The sequence below is a fragment of the Micrasema longulum genome, unplaced genomic scaffold, assembly GCF_059751315.1.
Source record: "Micrasema longulum isolate JH-2025_06_02 unplaced genomic scaffold, ASM5975131v1 h1tg002997l, whole genome shotgun sequence".
Lineage (NCBI taxonomy): Eukaryota > Metazoa > Arthropoda > Insecta > Trichoptera > Brachycentridae > Micrasema > Micrasema longulum.
Window position 1 is genome coordinate 47,392 of NW_028280107.1, and position 24,632 is coordinate 72,023.

Genomic DNA, 24,632 nt, shown 5'->3' on the forward strand with positions numbered 1-24,632 from the left:
AGGCCGCAAAGTCTTTAGTGATATTTCACATTGTTTATTTTCGTTAACGTACTGTACTCTATTAAATAATTATTCGAAAAATGTATTAATTATGCAATTTTATAATTTTTACAAACATTAACTAATAGACTCTAATTTTTCAAGACAAAATTGATACTTATTCACATATACACACATCCTCACCCTCACTTTCTCACCCTTATAGCCATACATACACATACACACACACATACATACACACCCATACATGCACATATACACCCATATATACATATATTCACATACAAATAAACATACCCACGTAAACTCACATACATATGTACGCATCCTAATACATTTCTTCATACACACCACGCATACAGACTCCCAACCTACCTTCTTTCTCTCACATACACCAAAAATTCTTTCAAACATACTTTTTTATGTAATTGTATTTTTGTGGATATGCGTTATTGGTTTCATTTTACGCTTTTTTGTTTGTACATGTATATATGCTGTTTTACTATTGATATCCGAAATAAGTACAATAAAATAAAATATTTAAAAATGTATTAAGAACAAAAAAAACGCATATTTGAATGGAAGAGATATGTATATATTTGCATTTGTTGAGTAAAAATCATAAAAATAAAAGTAGAAAAAAAAACAGACAAATTGAAAATTTGGACCAGAGTATGTGGTGGGAATATTTTGTGCCAAATTACAAAATTAATGAAAAATCATATAAATTATGTTTTGACGCAATTGATCAAAACATTTTATATACAAAGTAAGCATATGTAAGAACGTTATTGCAAAAATACTATCAAAGGAGAAATGTCACGTTGACACATTACCCTAGGCAACTAACAACCTTAGGGTAGCCAAGGTCAAAAAATATTTTTCGTCATATTTATTGTTTAGATGTTAAATTATTCGCAACAAAAGATAGTTTTGGCGCTAAATATAAAAGGTAGGCGCAGTCACCCCAGTTTACGGTACGCAAATATTCGTAGATAACCTACTTAATATTAATCCTTTGACCAAAAAAATTGTGTTATTAAAAACAAAAAAAATAAATGCAACTCGGTATAAGATAATTTGGTAGTTTTATGAGATACAAACAGAAATAAACTTGATTTTTTTTATTTTTAAAATGATCTAATAATCATGTTAAGTACCCATTTCGAAGATTCCCCATTTTTCTCTTTAAAAGCTTTAAATATCTCGAATTTCAACTTTAAAAAAAAGCTCTTTATTTATGATACAGATAAAACCATTTTTTAAAGTTGAAATCTATTTATTTATAAACCCTTGCGACTTACATTCAGTTATCAAAATATTTTTCTTTTTTAAATTCATATTCTATTGTTATTGATAATATTTTTAACATCTTTGGTGAAGGTCTTTTGTTTAGTTTTGTCTGGTAGTTTATTGTATTATTTCAGTTCCTGGTTTATTAGTCTTGTCTGTTCTAGTTTTAGAATGTCGTATTAAATATTGTTCTGATATTCTCGTATTGTGTCCATGTTTTACCATTATTTTGTGAAAATATTTTAACGGTTTTCAATTGATATGCGTTTGAATGATTTACACAAATAATTTTTTTTTTGGGCCATTTAAGTTGGTGTAAGTCATATTAAAGCGGAATTCTAACCTCAGGCCTCTTATACATAAGTCCGCGACTCTAGCCACGTGACCACAACCCGGTTCATGGATAACACTATCTAAAAATATGGGTTTATACCTGAATTGCTATTTGGAAATTCTAAGATATTAAAGAGAATCCATTAAGAAGTATTGTATCGAGGGTTGAAATATCCACCGTAATTTTCTATCATATTAATGAAACAGATCGGTCCGTGACCCGGGAGTTAACTGCGTTAACATTGCGTATTCCATAGCTATGTGAAATTGATGGTGAATTTTGGGCCCACAAAGCAGGTGTACTAAATTTCAAACCCCTCCGATCGATTTTGTAATAGTTTATTGAAACTTCCCCTTCGATGCTTAATATTTATAGTACCAGCCCCCATTAGGCCTCTTACAATAAGTACTTTACACGTAGTTACGAAATTCAAATTATCGGAAAGAGTACCTTAAAGGATCGTTTGTTTCTTTGATGTACTTAATCTTTTTGTGTTTTATTAATTTTAGATAAAATCTTAAAAGGGATGAATTATAATATCTAATAGTCGTAAACAGTTTAAATCAAGATTTTTACTGTGCAAGTAACTAAATACAGTAGAACTAGAATTATCCGAATCAATTGGGACCAGACCCCATTAAGATAATGAAAAATTCGTAAAATTTGATTTTTACCGAAAAAAATATCTATTTTAATTAATTACTGTATGTATCTACGTATGTTAAAAATGAAAATGAATGATTGAAGATGAAAAATCAGCTTTTAATGAATTAAATGAAAAGGCAACACTATTACATGTTATGCGTAGTTACAAGTGCTGTACATTAGTAAATTATGTACGCACCGTACCGTAAATGAATATCATTGCTTGCTGAACATCTTGGTCAAAATAATCTGTTTCTGGCTGTCATCATCTTTTTTCGGGCATCCAAGTCGTTATTTTGCGAATCGCAATACGTTTCCGTCTTAATTTTTTTTTAATGAAATTCTGAAAGCTATTTGGATAATCAGTGATTCTGAGAGTCGGAGTTTGGATAATTCTATTATAATATAGTGCATGTATTTACATTACTGATAAAATGGAAAGTGGTTGGACAGGTTACTAGATACCGGATATCCGGCAAGCCTTTAAGCTGGATAGCCAGATATCCGGCAAGCCTTTAAGCTGGAGAGCCGGATATCCGACTCATTTTCTAATAAAACGGAAAATTCACCCTGGTTTTAATGGAACTAGAAAAATTTAAATAATATATATATTGTATATGTATTTAAACATTGAATAAAATCTCAGTGTGACATTTGCTGTTTTTAGACATTATTTCGACCTTTGTGGTTTTAGTGCAAACTATGGAAAAATGATTACGAATAGAAAATATCGGTTTATACATTTACATTATTTTTTTTGCACCACAACAGGCCAAGAGGCCTAATTACAGTGGTGAATTACATCACAGAGCACCCAGGCTTGAGAAAAATCACATTTTAATTTTTGTGTTCTCACCGGGAATCGAACCCGGAACCTTTCGTGCGTGAGTCAAGCGTCTTGACCACTACACCACGAAGGCCGCCGTTTTTATCAACTTGTATGGTATAATGATCTCTATGATATGGATTTATCATAATATTCAGTAAGCACGGCCAAAACATATATAACAAACTATCCGGAACTATCCAGAACACCTTTTGAGCCGTCAAAGTGTCAAACCACATGTCAAACAATGAGTAATAGCGGCGTCACATAGTGGTAGAAATGCTAATTAAAGGATATTTTATGTTCGTTCAAACAAATGTATGTGGACAATCGCTGTTTTCAAACAAATCAATGTGGATAATTAATTGCTGTTTTACAAAAAGGTTGTATTTTTCACAGACAGTTTGAGGTACCTATGATTTTATTAGAAATATTTAAAGAGAACGATTATATGGGCTCATATATGGAAAATAGTAAAACCGAATAATATTATCAACGTTTTGAGAGTGTCAAAATGTTTGTAGATAGGCTAGATTTCCCTCTGACGGAGTAATTTAGATCTAAATTTATTGCAACAGAGAGGAAATACATTTTTGAGAAGGGAATATGGGAGTCTAGGCATTTACAGGGCTTAAAATATTCATTGGCTGGTTTGAGTTGCCACATTACACATTGTGTAATGTGAATTAAAGAAATTCAAATGTTCAAACAAAGGCAGAATGATGAATATTAAACAGCGCCTAAAGTGGCGTTTTAAACTAGCTAATAACAGTTTATTTGCCTAGTGAATGCCCATTCTTGTTATAAACTGAACTAAAAAAACGGAAATATTTTTTTCAAATATTCGGCATACGCTTATTTATTTTTTTATTTTATTGGGTCATCAAACAGTATGTACAAAAATATTGAAAATGTCTTTGTATATTAGTGTAGGACACTCATTCACACACCAAAAAAAATGTTTAAACTTAAGAGAATAATTCTTAATAATTACTCTTGACTGGAACAACAAGGGTATTAACATCAACGGCAAACTCATTAGCAATCTCAGATTTGCAGATGATATAGTCCTATTTGCTAAAGATGAGAAAGAACTCGAAAACATGATAAACGAAGTTAATACAGCATCACTGAAAATACGCTTGAAAATGAATGCTCCAAAAACTAAAGTAATGAGTGATGCAAACCAATAATGTAACATCTTAGTAAATGGACAAATCATTGAAAAGATTTATAGTTATATATACTTAGGACACAAAATAAAGCTCGGGAAAAATAATCAACAAGTAAAATTAGAAAAGAGGCAAAGTTTAGCATGGGCTACCTTTGGTAAGCTCTCATATATCTTAAAATATAAAAAAAGTATCATTCACATTACTTAAAGAAGAAGCTTTTTGATGCTTGTGTTCTGACATATGGCTGTGAAACTTTTGTGTTCACGAAAAAAAAATTAAACACATTATCAGTGACACAGAGAGCCACGGAAAGAAGAATGCTGGGTATTTCATTGAGAGACAGAAAAACCAATGTATGGATTGGAGCGAGAACAAAGGCCACCGATGTGGTCCATAGGGCTGCCAACCAGAAATGGAGCTAGGCTGGTCATATAGCCAGAATAACAGTCTTTAGATGGACCAAAAAAGTCCTGGAATCTTGGCGACCCAGAACGGGTAGAAGAAGTGTCAGCAGGCCTCAGACAAGGTGGTCTGATGACATAAGACGAGTTGCAGGAAGTGGTTGGATGGGGTTGACTCAGGATAGGGAAATATGGAGACTAAAGGGGGGGGGCTTATGTTCACCATTGGACAAGAGACGGTTGATGATGAAGACAATAATTTAAATTATGTTAAACATTTCAAATATGACTGATGGTATACAGATCCAAATGCTTCAATCAGGTAATACTTGTAATGATTTTAATTTATCTTTTTTGTTTGTTTAGATCATTCATCGCACTTACGTTGGGGGAGTTGGGGACGAGATTCACCATAGCGGATGGAACACTTGCTCCAGTTGCCATGGCGATCCAACCGCTACCAGAGACCACCTGGTCCTCCCGAGTCTCCATTCTAACAAAGTTTTCTTTGTGGATACCGCAAGCAACCCTAAAGCTCCAAAAATGGCTAAGGTAGCACAAAGATATTCATACATATTATAAAACCCACCGCATTTACATTGAGGGCTTCAACCTTAAGACTCTGATTCATATTCATTTTATACGACCAAAATAACTTTACAAAGAAAACAAAATATCAGAGGCGTAAAATTGGGACAACATATCAGGCCAAGAATCCTCGAGTAATGGCCAAATATTATGAAGGCTCTCCTTGTTCTCCAATAAGAGTATTTGCCTCTCAAATTTAGTTTCTTTGATGTAAAAGTTTTCGATTTCCAAAGGGATTGTGTTCAGCTGCCTGACTGTTTTTTCTATCGGCATGACCAGATGCAGGTTGAATGTGTAAACCGAAAGGTAAAACAGTGTGTAGTGTGTTGTTGGAGATAACAATTCGGAACATTAAAATTTGTCTTCTTCAAAATGTTAGATTTTTCGATACAACCCCATATCAGCCGTAAAGATTAGCTGAGTTCTATTATGATCCACCGCTATTAAAACATTGAATTTGGCAAATTTTTCTTCAGTTGCTTTCCGCTTATTCTTTTTCCTTTTACTCCAGCACGGTATACATTGTAGTTACTGCGAGGAACTCCAGAGTACATGCTATAGCCAAGAATGAATATTATTCTTTACATTGCAGTTATGTTAAGAGTGTTATTAAAGGGATCCTTAACAGTAAATTTGCTTTGAATGCCTTCCGCCAGGTCTTTATGAGTCTTAACTTCAATGTGGTGTATTTGATGAACCATGTTTGCAATCTCATGTCACCGAAAATGCAACATTCGATGCAATTATACAATATTTTTTAGTAATATGATCAATCACAACGCGCACTAGTCGGAACTTTGCTCCAACTGTTATCCGCATGGCTCTTTCTAGTTTAGTTTTACATTTAAAAAAAATATATATTTGCATTCTTACGAGTGACCAAAATATTTCAGTTTTTCAAAAAAAAATACACCATTAGCAAAACGTAATAATATAATGGGGTAGAGTGGGGTTCGAACCTCGGACCTTTGCTCTGTAAGTCCGCAGACTATTCATGGGACCAGAACCCAATTATTACTTTGTGAATACCAAAAATAGTAACACAAATACTTTTGTGCATTAGGAACATCATTTGTAGCACCAATTTCAGCGACGTTGGTGGCGAGAACCATCGCAGTGGCTAGAAAATTTTCTTTAGTTACCATCCAATGTGGATTTTAAAATAAGGGAGCATTTTTTAATGAATACTACACCATTTTATTTATTTTTTTATCGGATAATATTATGCGTATTTTTTTCATTCATGAAAATGCGTACAATAAATAAAACATTATTCTTATGGTGTAGTATAATGTGGCCACTATAACCAGCCAATTACAGGTCGTAAGACATGTAACTGTCTAGATTTCCATATTTCCTCTAAAATATGTTTTCCCTTTTTTTGTAATAAATTTATATCTAAATAACTCCCAATGAAGTGGAATTCAGCTATGTCTACAAACATTCGTGCATGCTGCATGATGATAAGGTAATCAGTCTTACGCTTCAGATGCCATTCAAAAAACTTTAAAAAACGATATTTCACGTCCATTCTGCCAGGAATCAACCCCAGGATCTCAAGAATGGTAGGCAAACGCGTCAACTGCTTCACAAAAAGGCGGACATATCTCCGCTAGATTTCCGTATTAAGGATTTTTACCTAAGAGCAGCTGGTCGAAAACATTCATACCGGGTTCTGTATCACGCAAAACTGTATTCTTTATCCAGGTCAAAAAAGGTCAAAAAATATTTATTAATTAAATGCCTGGGTACAAACACTATTTAAATTATAACGAAATAATAATTGATTTCTTAATTTAAATTTCATCAGTTTGACATTCTGAACGTCTGCATAAATATTTGTTTTCTGAAGACTTAATTGTTCCTAATATAATATAATATATTCATCATTATATTATGTAATTTTCAAATAATATTATTCAAAAACTGAATTAATTGCGTTAAATTACACGCACGGAAGAATGATGATAATAATATTTACCTTCGAATGAATATTATGGAAACATAATTCACGTTATTATATTTCCTGACATCTGCCTTCGACGGGAACACACGTCGAAAATACAATAATAGGGGTTGAAGAATGAACATCTAAATTAATATTTCCGTTATGAAAAGCTAGAAAACACCCTTAATTGATGGAAAGAAAATAAATACGATCCAAAATAAATAATCATGTAAAATTTTACATTTTCGATGTAGGTTTTAAACATGGCTAACAACTGTACGTTTTAAATACCACAAATTTTGATGGAAACTTCTTTAATTCTTGTAATTTTTAATACTTACGATAAAAAAAAGATTATTGCGACAAGCAATTTGCAAAATCAATTTCAGAAATCATGCAGTCTTCAAAAACAACGTAATGTATAAATCCTAGGTATTTTGAATTAATTTTAAATAGCCATTTTTGTGAAAATCACCCCAAAGGGGCTGTAAAATAAACATCCCAATACATTTTGTAGCTACAAAGCGCACAGGCGGTTGGGATTCTAGTTTCTCGTTTGTGATTTTGTTAAATGTTTATAAAACAGAGTGTATGTGGGCAGATTTGAAATTTTAAATCGCGATGTGTCTGGTTCTGGTTTAAAAAGTTTTGTTATCATTTCGGCGAATTGATTATGTCTAATCAATTAAATCCCAGTCACTGAAAAATTCACTTCCCCCTTTTCTCAATCCAATGAAGTGCATTTCATGTTCTTCTGGATTACTTTCTTTCAACACAAAAATGCTAAGACTAATAGATTACAGATGGCTCGTTCGGCAACGAGCAACTTTTCCGCGTATGTAGGCACTGCCAAGGAGATTTATGTCATCAGATGCGGTGTGCAGTATGTGTTGGGCATTGAGGGCAAGCTGTGTCTGGTTAGAGTAGTGGCAGCGCAGTGGAGGGATAGGGGATAGAGATCATTCGACGCGGAGTGTTGCGGATTTTCTATTCATTATGAGCCTATCAGGCAAATGCGGTTGAGGCATGTTTTGTAAACAAGATTTCAACCAATGTAGCAAGGCGACCTTTTTGTCATCGATATTCAAGAATTAAGCAATAGCCATCGAACCTGTTGATAAATACGTAGATGCAGAATATTAAAAGAATAGGATCAGAAAGTAGGAAATGAAACTAGATCTGGTCCTTCAACTTCAATTTGTAGCCTGGAAAACGTATACCGTGTCAGACAAAATTTTGTGAAATCCTCGCAAATCTGACAGTTATGTTGCAGCATCTACTGGCATTAAAAATACTTCGAGTTACAATATTTTGAAGAATAATTCAAAATTTCATCCCTACTAGCTACAAATCATCCAGCAGTTGAAAGAAAATGAGCACACACGGCCCTCCGAATGAACTAAGCCGGAGTTATTTTGAAAGGAGTTTCTACTCCAACATGTTTGAGCTACACTTTTAGTGAAGAGGCATATGTTTATGCTGCAAAGTACGTCAATAAACAAAATATTCAAGAATAAGTTAATCAAAAGCCATTTCATAGCTTAACCGCTGCTTAGTGCGCCATTTCCAGCCGACGCCAACGTGTAATTATGTCTCTTTTTTGTAATCGTACAACAGGGACTTCAGAACAATACTGCTCGATGGTGGATATTTTTTTGTACCAAAACTACTGCCACTTGATCACATTAATAAGTTAACCCATTCATAGTAGGATTAAGCCACCGCGTACATAGCTAGAGCATCAATGACTGAGGTAAGAAGCATTTTTTCCGAAAAATTAATAAGGCGCTTTGGTGACATAGACTGGCTCCCAAGATCCCCTGATCATACTTCGTGTAATTTTTTCTAATGTGTACACTATTTAAAATGTTGTATGTTCAGCAATTTTCCTTCAACAATAATCGCCCTGCAGGAAAACATCCGACGTGAGATCAGTCCATATCTCCGCGATTGAGTTTTGGCCGATTTCATGTCTCGGTTGCAAGAGTGATAGCAACAAAACGGACACCATCTGGGTCATGTTATTTTCAAGTTATTTATTGAATACATTTATAAACATTGCAAAAATATATTCAAGGTAAACATAATACAAAAAAAATGGCAATACAATTGAAATGTGATAAAAACAGAGATATATTAAGATAAAACAGTAAAATAAAATTACTCAGTAAAATACAGAGTTAAAGGAAGCTATCATCTCTGAAATTTCTTTGAGTAACACGAAAGATGTTGATATTCGAAGAGATTCGGTTGAGTAAAAACATTTTTTTTTCTACTGGTATTACCATTGGTAGGCTGGTTTTGCAAGCAGGAAGATAAAACAGTTTAAGCGGCCCATGTAGTTAGTTCGTTCTCTAACGTAAAAAAAAACTCTCCATTACACCTAAGTTGATCGTAATACTACAGATCAATCGGAAAAAATAAATAACCAAATACATTTCTTATTTTCCCCAAACTACTGTAGCCAAGGATATTCAGTATAAAGACTGACGAGTACAAGCACGGATAGTATTTGTACTTTCTTAAGTAAAGATACCTCAGAAATTTCTTCTGAACCATCTCCAGCATAACAGAGTACTTCAACTCGTGGATCGCCTAGATCAGAGATCCACACTCAAGTCTGCTTCCTTCCAATGAGTTATAAAGAAGCTTTAGAACACCTTATTAGTTCGAAGAACAAATCACATCATTTTGCGCGCATTGTCACAGACAACGCCTATTGAGTATGAAATTTCTGTTTAGTTTCAAACATAATTCCCAAGTCTTTGACAGTGGAAGTTCGCTTGAGTGAACACTCTGCTGTACAGTACAGCATGAAGATATTTTTTAATGGCCTAGTGTATTACAAAATGAAATATTTAAAAACATAAAAATTTAATTGGTTCTGAGTTCTGAGATTCAAAATGAAAATCCGCATTATTTTTTATTGTAATTATAGATAAATAGAATTTAATACATAATTAATAGTTTTTTTAAGTGTCAAATCCACCTGCGGACAACCCGTATATAGGGGCTAGATAATAAAAATACTGCAACCAAAGGGCGCATGAAGGGTTACAAATAATGTGACCCCAATTTAAATATTAGAAAAAAAATACTAAGAACCGTTGTGAATAAAAAAATAACCAACAATGTTTCTAATTGGTTTAAATTTCTGCAGACAAGAACTGGATTACGTCTTCTATTAAGATTAACATATGACAATATAAATAGAGAACATTTTAGAGAATGGCGTTACCTATAACCCGCATCAAAAAAGGTTTCCGGTGTAACAATATGTAATCATCTATGTCATATTTGATATGACGATAACTTATTTGGACTGATTATTAGTATCCTTAACTTGTCATGTGCCTGAAATAATTAAAGTATAAAGTTCTCACCTGTCATATTATACAAGTGAGTATTTTACAAGACATGGAATCGTTATTTTTACGTACTTATTTAAAAATTACTTTCCCTAATTGATTTTTATGGAATTTAATTTAATAGATGACTTGACATTGCGGTTAGTGGTCTTTTATCAGATATTTGGTAAGATAAAGCAGGGTATGTCCTGAAGAAGAAGCGGTATAAAGACAATGAAATCGTAAAAGGAAAATACCACTGAAGACAATATGGACAAAGGAAAGTGCCTTTAATGGGGCATTTCGTTATGAATTGTAAGGCGATTAAAATCCTTAATCTGCCGCTAAAAATCCTTAGAGGCTTCTTTCTATTGGACGTTTCTTTGTTAAGTTTTCACTTTAATTTCTGTAATCCAAAAATAAAGGCTTTTTAAAAAAAGAGCGGATTGAATCAATTATGTATTTCTAGAATAAAGTAGAGAATATTTGCTATACCCCGCGGATGTTTGTTTTTTGACCGTGATAAAACTTAAGATTTGTAATACCGTTTCTTGTCAAACTATCATTGAAAAGTTTTTTTTACATTTGTGCTTTGAATGTCAAATATTTTTTTGTTTTTATAATTTCAAATATAACGTTGATTTTGTTTCAATAAAACAGCATTAATAAAAGAAATAAGAAAACAAGTTCAATGAATTTATACTCTGATAAATGAAGTACATTCTTTAGGTTCGTTTCTAGTCCTTACTATTCATTGCTACAATATAATTTAAAATGAGTTGTTGATTTAATTTTTTTACCAATGCATTTATACATAATTTATTTTATTCTCACGGTACTATATTTTATTTGCGAATTTTATTGAAAACGTCCCAACTCCATGGAACCAAAGTCTCGTGTTAAGCTAGGACAAACAATAAACTTAAACAACACAGCACATCAAATATTATACGAAATCAGAAAGTTTAGATTAGAGAAAATATATATTTTATTCAAATAAAAGTGATTAAGATAATAATTTATGATACTAAAAAGTACTTGAAATTTCAACATACGTATTATTTGAAGGCCAGTTTTCAACATTTACCAGTAAAGCTATTTGCTTTTTGGTTTCACCCTACCTTAGTGGTTAGGTGGTTGGAAACTTACACCACAAATCTAAGAGCCAAATGGACTGCATCAACCACAGAAAGTTAAATATGTAATGCGGCAAACTTTAGTCCAACACTTTAAAACTAAATAAAAATTTATTGCTCAATTATTTATAAACTTTTGTTCAGCAAAGGTCAGTTATAATTAATTTTTGCGAAAATTAACTGCGCTGCATTTAAATAATAAGCAAAAAACATAACTTAGTTTTAACGTCATTTTTGTTTTATTTGTGTACCGGGTTTTTCCGTGAACAACATCGTCAGGCTGGTGTGAGACTAGTTATATTACCAACTATATTTTTAACATCTGTTTTTTACCATCTGTTTTTTACCATCTGATTTTTAAAAAGGATTAACCCACTAAACCTCTTTTTATAGGCTTGTCAGCAGGTGGGAAAGGGGGGATATGGAAGAAGGTTATGAAATATACACTACAACAACCAGACCAATTGAGAAAAAATATTTCGGTATTTTTTTTTGCAACTGGCAGGAATCGAACCAGTGACTCCAGTTTCACAGTTAGTCGTCAGACCAACTGAGCCCCGACGCATGTTAAAACAATACTTTAATTTAGATGTGTAATGATTATTATTATATTATTTATTTCATTCAAACTCTTTTATTCCCATTATTATTTAAAATCATGATTAGTAATCTTTGCTTTCACTTTATTTAGTCTGACGATAATTGTCACAAAGAAACCTGGTCACTGGTGAAGAATTTAAATATGAGGAATAGTCAAAACTTGATAAAGTATTCTAATTGTTATAATGTCTTAAAAAAATGAACTGTTAAATTTTCGGGTCCCTACTTATTTCTTACTTTATAGGCAAAGTTTAACAATTACAACATTATATCTACACATAATATTATAAAGTAGCGAGCACTAAAATCTTTCCACATATTAGAAAGGGCTAGTGCAGGTATAAATTAGTTCAAAGAACTAATTACCCCCACCCTTTTTTTTCCGACTAGAATATGGTCTTACTCAAATAATGTGACCAGTTTTATTGTGACTTTCAATGTGTTGACATCGAGTATTAATACTTTTGTGAATTATGGCAAAATTTAAGCAATAAAGCGATTTATAAAATAAACAATTTTATCTATGGCGATGCAAAAAGGGAGGTTCAAAGCTATTGCAATTTAGGATGGATACAGTCACACTGCAGTGTTAGATTGTATTAAAAATTTTAAAGGTTCCGCAAGTTATTATTCCCGTTAATTGAAATTCACTAATCCTATATTTCTGAGTGCATTTTCCAAGATGTAAGTATTATTTTCTTCTGATATTGTGATTTATAATGTTCAAAAATAAATATATTTAAAAAACATGAAACTATTGAAATCATTTTAAGGTCAAAGAATAGATGAAAATTCATGGAGTTCCAACACTGGATTGGCCTGGAAATAGTCCTGACCTAAACCCCATCGAGAACTTGTGGCATAAAATGGCAATTGAAATAAATAAACTTAAGCCTTCGTTAAAGAAAAACTTTAAAACATCATCGAAAAAGTGTGGTTTGAAATTTTTCCCAAGACTACATACAAAATTTGGTGAAATCCATGCTAAAACGTATTGAAGCAGTAATAAAAAAAAGAAGGAACAACAAAGTGCTGATTTTGTTGGTTTTTGATCATTGTTAGTGTAACGTTCCTATGTTATTTTATTCTAAATAAATATATGGTTTTAAAATTATATGAGAATTTTTCATTTTCTTGCGAAAAAATCGAGAATTTACTAATTAACTATAAAATTATGAAAAAAAAACATCTTTGGTCACTAAATTGGTACTTTTTTGTATTTCATCTTTAAACAGTGTTGTTTAATAATTTGTATTTTCAGTTTGGAAAGATTTCAGTGCTCGCTACTATATATACATTAGGGTGGACGATCTTGTATGGAGAAAAAAAAAAAAAATTTATACCACCATGAAAATGTTAAGATACCTAAACTTTAACAGTCTCGCGGAAAATTATCAAGTTATTGGAAAAATATTTTTTTTTGTTTATTTTTCCCGTGTTCTGTAGGCTATAGAACATATTTTCCGCATAGGGCCACTTTCAATTTCCAAAAAAATAGAAATCGAACCATCCTAATATATGTACATATTGGGGTTGTGAAAACGAGTGGTGATGATTAAAGTTCAAATTGATCTTGCACTTAAGCGGCCTCAATAAGGATATAATTTTTTTCATTTCTTTTTTTTTTTCTTTTAAACGAAAGTATTTTAATGTGTTTGATTGATACGATTTGAAATAAAGAATTTTAATTATTATTAATTTGCTGAACGACTTTGTTCTTTTAAACTTAAACCTTTGTAATTTTTTAATCAGTGTGACAAATTTCTGTGTTCTTTTAAACTGCATATTTGTAATTGGAATATTCATATGTAAATGCTGTATATATTTTTGTTTTTCGAAAAGTAAATATATTTTTGTTACCGATTATTTGTGTCTTTACTGTTGTTTCTTTCTGTTTGTATTGTTTTTATGTTTATTTTAATTAATAAATTAAGGCAAATAAATGTTTGTCGCATGAGGCAAAATTAGCAGTTCAATGCAGTGACTCTGATATATGGGAGCGATGTATGGACTTGGAAAAACAGGGATGAAAGTAGAGTGAATGCTGTCAAAATAAGATCCCTCAGGCAAATGTGTGGTAAAACTATGTACGATAGATGCAAAAATGTTGAGATCCGTTAATGATGTAAGGCTGAGATAAGCATTATCGTCAACATCGAGAAAGGAGCTCTGCGTTAGTTTGGACATGAAAAGCGAATGGACGGAGAAAGAACGGCTAAAAATATTTACAATGCAAATGTTGATGGATGCAGAAATAGAGGAAGACCGAGAAAGATATGGCATGACCAAATCCTACTAATGCTTGAAGATGGACTTGTCAAAAGTCGGAATAATTGGCGCGCGTGCATGAAAAGATGTATGAATGTTGAGGGAGCGAGATTTGTATGCATATATAGAGTGATGTGGCGTTCGGTCCTCTATGCCTACCCTTTGTGTGTGGTTTGTTGTTGTTGTATAATTTGTAAATTCATCCGATGTTATCATGTTTTGTTAGAAGGCCCCAATAAAGAAAAAAAAACAGGTTGGTCATACCTATTTACCTATACACGTACAAAAGAAAATATAATTGGGTCAGTTATCCTTTTTAACTGTCTGCAGCATAAAAATTATAAAATTATAGGGATTTGAAGAAATTTGAAGCGAAAAATTGAATAAAGTACAAATATTATGAAGGGAACTTAAAGTACAAAAATAGCAAAGCAAAAGGTAGGTCCGTACAAAAAAATTGCTTTAGCAACAATATTTGGAAGACCATCCCCTTGAGAATGTTTTTTTTTTAGTTTCAGCGCTGCAGAACGTTTATTTACTGTAATTAGTAACATATAACTTTTATTACCAGCTAAGTTTAGATACATTTCGGTGAGATTAAGTTAGTACCGGTTTAAGCAAAAAGACGGTCTAGTATTTTGGGAAATAATAGAGTCCAGGATTCTTGTTCAGTTTCACACACAAGACTGTATTCCTAATTTTATCCAGACACGCAAAAAATAATAGAAATAAAACTGAACTTAAATGAAACGATTCAGAGTGAGTAATTACAGAGATTTAGTAATTATCGACTATGGAGCAGGTTACCAAAGCCTTTGTCAGAGGAGAGCTTTAGTGCATTATCCAGCACTTAATCAGCCGTGTGTGGTAATACCTGCTCAATAGGCTGATTGATAGGCTTTGATTACGTCATATTAGGTTGGTCCTAGAGCTGACCATGATTTAATTATAATGTTGTGAAAATGCCAGCTTTGTACTGTGCATACTTACTAAGATACACTTATTCATTATGGTGGGTATGCATAATAATTAATATGACTACAATTGACTTCATTATTCCATGTCCAGGAGATGTAAAATCTCAAGTTAAAATCCTGCATAAGGGAATTGAGAAAAGTTTACTAACGTAAACTATTAAATCTTAAACTAATAATGACGTTGTTATGTTTTTTGGAGACAATAATATATTTACATTAACAATCAATTTTATATTAAGGAATTTAGGGGGTTTTAAAATAATATATTTGTTAATAAATAAATTTAAAGGAAATCTACTAACATTTTTTGAACACGTGTAAAAATTAAATTTTAATTATTATGAATGTATTATTGTTTTATGTTTTTTCTTTATACATCCTTTGTTTTTTTCTTCTCATGCACTTGTATTTAAATATATATAAACTCTTATAAATAAACAATTACAACAGTGTAAGTCAATCTCTAAGCACAAGAGTTAGTCTCTTTTTTTGGAGAGTTACAGCTATAACATTTACTAGATGAGTAAAAGATGATATGTATCGATTTTTTTTAAAACATTTACGTTTTATAAAAAAATATTAAAAATAAAAATAATAAAAAAATAAATTTAACAAAGCCCTAATTTTTTTAAATTAATTTTTATATATGTATCGTAGTATCAGCGCTATGATTTTTTAAAGTTTTATATTTCTGAAATAAGTCCGCGTGTGACGTCAAAGGTTCTCTTTCGCTCATTCTATATCAATTCTGCCCATTGGTCTATTCACGGTAAGCAAACCGCAAATCTTCCATAACTCTCTAATCATTGGTTGATTCATATGAAACAGTTACGGCGTTAAAAATAGTTCGTTTTTATCAAAATGTTGATTATTATTTTATTTTTTAATTTAAAGCTCCAATTTTTACCGCGTTCAAGAAAACATTTATTGTATCCAATTTTCCGTAGGACTGAAGTTTTTCATTTAAGCTAAGTCATAATCACATTTATTAGCGTGTTTGGATTATTTTTATTACATACGAGTAAAAGGTACAAGTACCAGTCTGAGAACAATGAAATATTGCAGTGCTTAAAACAAAAATTTCTAATGCCAGGAAATGAACCCAGAGGCTCAATTATGGTGGGCAAATACTCTCGACTTGGACTAACCTCCCACTTGATTTCAATTTTAATGAATTTTTACAGAACCCCGATGAACTAAAAAACAAAAAGTCAAATTGTAAATCTGTAAGTGTAGCAATAATAAGATATTGCTTGAATTTTTTGATAGTGATGGTCATCAATATAATTTCCATGAATAGTGTATGATACTGTGTCTATCATTATGTTTTCATACAACTTTGTATTGACTGATATTATGAATTATCACAAAAAAAATATGTGCCGTCCCAAATAAGTTTTTTTATATTTTTTAAAACTTCTGGGAGTAATATCTTTTTCGTGTATTATTTATTTTAAATATCGATACAATATAAATATATATACATAAGGAAATGTTCGTATGTGTGTCTTTGATGGACTGAATAACTACTACACCGATTTACGTGCGGTTTTGAAGGAAATGTGGATCTTTCTCACGAACGTGTTCATAGCTATTAAAATCTTCAATTTATTAAGTAGAAAAAAGTTAGAAGTGTGAATGTTTTTTTTATCCATCACTTGGGTTGCATTCTACGAGAATGCATATGTAGGAATAGATTGTTGAGGGTTGGTTGGAGCTCTTACCCCAGTTAGGGATTGACAGAGAAAACACAAGGTTGATGTTTAATGCGTATTTATTTCATGGCGAAAAAGATACGGCCATTGGTTGTGTAGCACGAGTGTAGCGGCGATGATGGGTTGAAGAGACTACACTTGAACCATATGATTTCGTCGAGCTGGACTGAGGTGAATTGAACTTGTTGGATCGACTGACTGGCGTTGCGACCTATGGTCTATTTATAGACGACGTACTTTTGTAGTTCATTTCTTCATGGTAGGCACGATGGAAATGTACTGCAAAACAATGCCCCCGAATTATGGCACAAGAAGAGTGATTTTTCCCACACTATAGACATTTACCATCGGCATTTCCCTATTAATTTGTATCTTGAAAAATTGTTTACTATTGAAACTAGATGCATCCAAAAAACCACGAAAAAGCGCAGTTTTATCTGCTTTCTTTTCGGTCGCATGGAAACAAATGATACTATTTTTGAAAAACGCAAAAAACAAATATTATGGTATTCTGTCTAAAAAAAATATAAAATTCATCCTGTTTTGAGGTGTGGAAAACGGGACAACGAAACGTCTATTTTGTCTATTTTAACAAAAGGTCTAATACGCAGTTGTCTTTTTCGCACAGTGTCGGGGAGGCATCTGCAAGACAGTGACAGAAAAACAATTTTCGGATACCTATTTATCAACATTTTCTGTCCTTACAATTTAGTAAACTGAAACACAAAAATAATAATGATTACGTACATATCTTATTTGGAGTAAATACAATAATTGATACCAAACTTTTGATTGTGGTCATTTAATCTATATGCGAGTATGTACTCAAATTTAGCAATAGCAAAGCATTGTTAGTTTCAGCTCGTTAATAATATAAATATATATTTTTTTAAATAACAAAATATATAACATTGAGTGAGTATTGTCCTCAAATTCATATACCACAGGTTTTTGCAAATTGAAAGGGTCGGGTAGTTGGGAAGAAATTGTTTTGAGGCAGTATGCCCGAGCGTACGCGTATGTGTGTACACTGAATATAAATAAAATATTGAAAATATTTCTTAATTACCCTGTTTAACATCAATTTGTTTATGAAAAATAATTCAATATAATACTGAAACGTGTTAGAAAAATTGAGTTTATATGTGAATGAAGAATTTTTTATCATAAGTGCGGTTCCCGAGTCAAAATTGTGTACAGAGAATTTCCTTTGATCCGTCTACTCTGTAAGGAGTATTGAGACAGGATCACGCTACATCTGCTCTCCTAATTCAATTCGTGTCCTTTTTGATGTTGCTTTTGGCCGTTTTATATGATATTAAGATAAAAATGATTTAAGGTTATCTTGGTTATCCCTCAAAGAAACATATTATTCTTTTTATTGGAGAAATACCTCTTAAACCCCTAGGAATGTTTTTGTTTTTATTTGTTTGCTAAATTTTCTTTACCATTTCTGGAATTATGTGGGTGCCTATATCTTACTTTGATAAATCCAGAAATAAATGTATATTTGTATTGAAATATGAATGTAGTGGATATTATATAGACTTATAACTTTTATTTTTCCTTAAAAGTTGGATAAAGAGATTCAAGCTTACGTCCTGGATGGAAAAAGATAAATTTTGCTTTTTTATTTATTCTGGATAATTTTCTTTGTGCCATTTTTGTGTATATCACCTCAAAAGTGCCGTATTACAGATATTTTATTTTATTTAGTTTACGAAAATAACCAGTTTTACATAATATGCAAACAGAATATAAAAATGTATGTTACGTAAGCCGTAAAAAAAATTCCACATATTTTATGCTAATAAATTTAATAGCAATAAAACAAAATTAACAAAGATCAAATTTGCAGGATGCTATGATTAAAATAATATTTTATATAAACAAAATAATAAGAATAATTTGGGGGACATTTTTAACGAGTTGTAAATAACTCACTTTTAGCAAAGGGGAAACAAATTGTAGTAAATGGGGGTTCGAACCTTGAATCTCTGTTCTATCAGGCCGTGATAAGCCACGGATTCCGTTGTTCCCTTCTCTAAAATGCTCTACATCTCTGTTGAAACATAATTTTATTCTTATTGAGATTGATAGTTGTGTAACACATAATATATTTTTTTTAATTAAATTTTGTTAGAAAATTAATAAATTTGTATTTTTAATAAATCTATTTTCAACCTAAATTTTATTAAAAAATGTTTTTGATCAAGGTGCAGAAAAAACATTTTTTTTTTACTTCAGTATAAAGCCGTTTCATTTTGTTTTGGTTCATGACACATATACATTGAAACCCGTCAATATGTGATCTACTTGCAAAATCCAAAAATAAAATTTAAAACTGGCTAAAAATACTTCAATGTCAGGCGTTTCTTACGCGGTTCATAACAAATTTATCCAATTTAGGCATATCGTAGATGTTTGATCGACACTAGGATTTAAAGGTAGGGGATTCCTTATTTTTTCATATAGATGATTGATGGCTGTCATACTAGGAAGGGTAAATGGAACTTGATTGATTGATGTTAAATCAGTTATGAAATGAACGTATCTAACGTTAGGCAAAAGGCTTTGCAATATCCTATAAGGACATAATGTAAACATTAAAAAGGGCGTTTTAAAATAAGTGTTTTTACTTTTATTTATTAATTTCTTAAGTTAGCTTATATTAAAACTAATATAAACTATTATGTTCATTTACATCATCTATATGTATTTATATTTCCTTACAGTAACTTATACATTTATTTTTAAATTCTTTCAGACACTTTTCATTCTTCATACATTCAGGCATCTCATCATACATTTTTAAACCCTTATACATCAAACAATTTTGCGACTCGGCTCTTTTCAATAATGGTAGTCTTATTTTATCCTTTTGTCTAGTAGCATATTCATGACAATTTTTGTTTAAGACAACTTTATCCTTAAAATATTTTGGTAATTTATCGTGAAAAAATTCAAGTATAAATATCAACATATTAAATTTAAGTCCCTTTCTTACAGATAACCATGATTTTGATGAAAGTAATTACAATTTTTATTAGATTTTTAAGAAATATACAATTAGTTATTTATCTGTAGTATGAGAAGTGACAAAAGATAGATTGTGGGATAAACAAAATGTAGGATATACAAAGTGGATTTATAAATGGAAGAGAATATATGGATCAAATATTTGCTCTGCAAAATATGATAGAAAAATTTCTTGTTAAACACCTCAAACTTTTCTGCGCATTGCAAAAGGCATTTGATAGAGTTGACAGAGAGAAATTGTGGAAGGTTTTATCGGAGTTTGGAGTGAATGGTAACCTGACAAGGGCTTTTGCATCACTGTACAAAGACAGCACAGCATATGTGAAGGTAAATGGGTCATTCACATCGTGGTTTAACATTCCTAAAGAAGTCAAACAGGGATGTGTAATGTCACCATAGTTGTTCAACATATACATCGATAACTGTATGAAAAAATGGAAAGATATAAGAATGGGAGCAAAAATGAGTGGTTTAACTGTTAACTGACTTCTGTATATTGATATTGCCGTGCTTCTTGCTAGCAGCTAAAAAGACCCGAAATTATTGGTAACAAAAGTCTACGATGAATGCAAGAAAAGCGATTTGCTTATGAATGTTGATAAATCGAAAGTGATGGTTTTTGAAAGGGATGAAAAAATAGCTTAATGTGAGATCAGTGTTAACGGAGATATTCTGAATCAGGTAGAAGAATTTGTGTATCTGAGAAGTATGTTGACTAGGGATGAGAAGACAGAGAAAGATATTGAAAGGAGGGTGAGTGCCGGGAACAGGGTAAAAAGTGCACTGAAATATGCTTTGGCAAACAAATGTTTATCGCAGGAGGCAAAACCAGCAGTTTAAAATGGAGTTCTAAAGCAAACTCTAATGTATAGAAGCGAAGTATAGAATTGGTAAAGTAATGATGAAAGTAGGTTAAATGCTGTCGAAATGCGATCCCTCAGGCGAATGTCTGCTAAAACGATGTATGATAGGTGCACAAATGTCGAGATCCATGAACTGTGTAAGGCTCAGAAATGCATTATCGACAGAATCAAGAAAGGGTGCTGCGTTGGTTTGGACATGTAGAGCGAATGGACAGCGAAAGAACGGCTAAAAAGATCTACGATGCGAATGTTGATGGATGCAGAAAACGAAGAAGACCAAAAAAGATATGACACAATCAAGTCCATCAAACACTTAAAGATGGACATGTCAAGAGTGGGAATAATCGGCGTGCGTGCATGAGAAGATGTATGAATGTAGAGAAAGCGAGGTCTGTATGCAAAAACAGAGTGATCTGGCGTTCTATCCTCTTTGTCTATCCTAACGGGGAAACTGCGTGATGGTTTGTTTGTTTGTTTGTTATTTATCCTTAAAAAATCTGGAAACATAAAACCTACCGTTATTTTTTTATTCGGTTCTTAAGGAGCATAGAGTCTTGCAATCATACATCACTTGCAATATTCGAGTATCAGCTATACTCATGCTATAAAATATTTTTATATAACCACTTACCGACGAAACGTACCCGTCTTTTTGTCAGGACAATAATTAAATTAACATGCACAACCCATTATACACCTTCACCACAGTTGTTGCACATAAATGTAAAACCAACATGTCGATTTGAAACCACATGTTTTTAATAGGAAACCCTTACATGCACTTTTCTCTCCCGTTTGGGTTGTTTTGGAATCACCCGACTGCTCGTTATGTATTTATCGGCATTGTTAAATTTTGTGGCGCCACAAAATCGCTGAGTGGCACCTACTAACATCAGTCAACATAAATATTCCCGTATTTTTATTTTATTTCATTTTCTAAACTAACAGTTTGACAAACATATAAATAGTTAATTACAAATATATTGGATACACTCAGAACCAATTACAGGTTTTCAAATTGTGCAAAGTAAGTAAAGTAAATATAATACATTTAAAAATGTTTTTTCATATATTTCTTTTTAAATAATAAAAGAAGATATATAAATGTTTTTAAAGTAACAGTTTTTGTAAATGGGCCAGGAACAGAACAGAAATGAATGAAGAGAGGATAAGGAGGGGAGGGGAAATGTACATATTTATTATTATAGTGTCTATCAAGTTACAAAATGCATTTTAAGTGTCAATTTTAAATCTGAGAGAGTTATTTGTATAGTAGTTTTAATAAATGGGGCGGGATTAGGACAGGGATGCATAAAAACAGGATAAGGAGGAAGGGAGATACACATATTTATTATTATAGTGGGTATCAAGTTACATAATGCATTTTAAGTTTTTTTCATTTTTAAATTTCCACATTTTATTTGTTGATTCATTTTATCTTATTAACATAAACGGCAATTCGGCCTTTTACAAACATTTATAATACTTACATATTTGGCTTAATTTTTTTTTTTTTATATAAATTTTCTTTTACCCAAGATTTATAAAAAAAAATTAAACCTAAGAATTATATAAGATCTAATTAATCTTATTTAAAAAAAATAACTAAAAATTATACAGCATATTATTTTGTGTATTGATTATTAATATGGTCGCAATGTAGTAAAAAAATGCAAGAATGAATACAAAGAACAATAAATAAAACATTTTAAATAATATTTAATTTTAATGAATATACTAGAACCACAGATTTATATAGAATAACAAAAACGCTCAATTTAGATGAATTAATTTACACAAAAAAGGTAAAGATGATATTTAAGATGAAAAATAATAAAATAAAGAAAAATATTAAATTTAATTTTAACTGCAATATACGTACATAAAATAAATACAAGAGCGTCAAATAGTTTGAATTGCGAACAACCTAGGACTAACAGAAAAAAAATAGTTTTGTGGATACAGCAATAAATTTCTACACTTCACTTTCTTATGACCTAAAAAATATACAAAATATACGTACTTAAAAAACCCTTATAAAACAGTTCTTATCGCCCATATGACGAGTGATATGTGACGTTATTTTATCGACTTTTTATTAAAACTATTGTGTCATAATATATTACATTCCATCATACCAGCACTTGTGCTAATTGGGAATGTTTTGTACTAATAAATTATGTAATGTTATGTATTATGTAAAGTTCAAAACGATGTATTTTGTCATAAATAAGAAAATCTTATCTAAAAATTAAAGATACTTGTGTAGTTACTGCAGTTAATGGAGCGGGATTAGGACAGGGATGCATGAAGAGAAGATATAGATGGAAGGGAGATACACATATGTATTATTATAGTGTCTATCAAGTCACATAATGTATTTTAAGTGACAATTTTTAATCTGACAGAGTGATATTTGTGTAATCTATGTTTTTAAATTTTATATTGTTCACTGAAAAAGTCCTTCGCAAAAAAGCATTTTTAACCTGTGATCATTTTGTGAAGTAGTAGCTCGTCCGCACACAATCTGTGGTATTATAGAGAAGTGAATTGAATTATCTCAGCTAAGCCAAAAAAACTATCTTGTAAAATAATTTGATATGTTTTGGTTATTACTAGGATGGATAACTTGTCAGGTATATCCATCCGACACATCTGCTATTTACGAAGCGACTTTTAGTGAATTCTGAAACATCCCGAACGGGTAACTCGTCGGGTATTTACGAATATGTTCCCCGGGCATTTGATCAATATAACATGACACACTTCATATATCGTTAAACTTACAACCCACTTGTTCTCTAAATCATTTGAATAAATACGTAGCATGATACAACAAAATAAATTGTTTTAATTAAATTAAATATTTAAAAACTTCAATTAAATTAATTTAACTATTTTATTTTTGATTGTTGGCAGTGATGGGGGACGCACGCGTGAATTTTTTTTTTTTTTTGCTATGAAAGAGCTAAATTAATTATTTTTAAAAATAATAGAAGAGGAGTTATTAAATTGTGTGTCTCCAATTTTTTTTCTCAAATGTCTGAGCTTTAGAATATTCCATATTTTATTGTTTACCACAGTCTTTTAAGAGTTAAATACATGTTTATGCTTGTAATGGGAAACATAAAACGACTTTGGATTTTGCTGTTATTTTTATGTTTATCTTATTTATGTTTCAGATGTAAGGTTATCAAATAAAATAAAATAAAACGAAATAATATGTATCCCGAGAAAAAAACTTACTGTTTATTTTGTCAGTGCTCGATACTTTTGACTAGAAAGCATTGACATACGTCCATTTGAATTATTTTCAGGTGATTGACGGTAAAGAGATGAAAGCCTTAAACTGTTCCACCCCTCACACGACCCACTGCTTGGCGACTGGAGACATTATGATCTCAACTATGGGGGATGCAAACGACAACGCAAAGGGTGACTTTGTTCTCATAGATGGGAAAACGATGACTATGAAGG

At 31.5% G+C, this 24,632-nt stretch overlaps 1 protein-coding gene across 1 annotated transcript; it reads left to right on the forward strand.

Moving 5' to 3' along the window:
• Nucleotides 1-4,966: 4,966 nt before the first annotated feature.
• Nucleotides 4,967-24,632, forward strand: LOC148271252 (methanethiol oxidase-like; the record flags this gene model as incomplete). The annotated part of the gene is made up of 3 exons (XM_088241614.1): nucleotides 4,967-4,996; nucleotides 5,041-5,226; nucleotides 24,473-24,632. Coding segments are annotated over exons 1-3 (376 nt in total), but the record flags the coding sequence as incomplete, so codon positions are not given.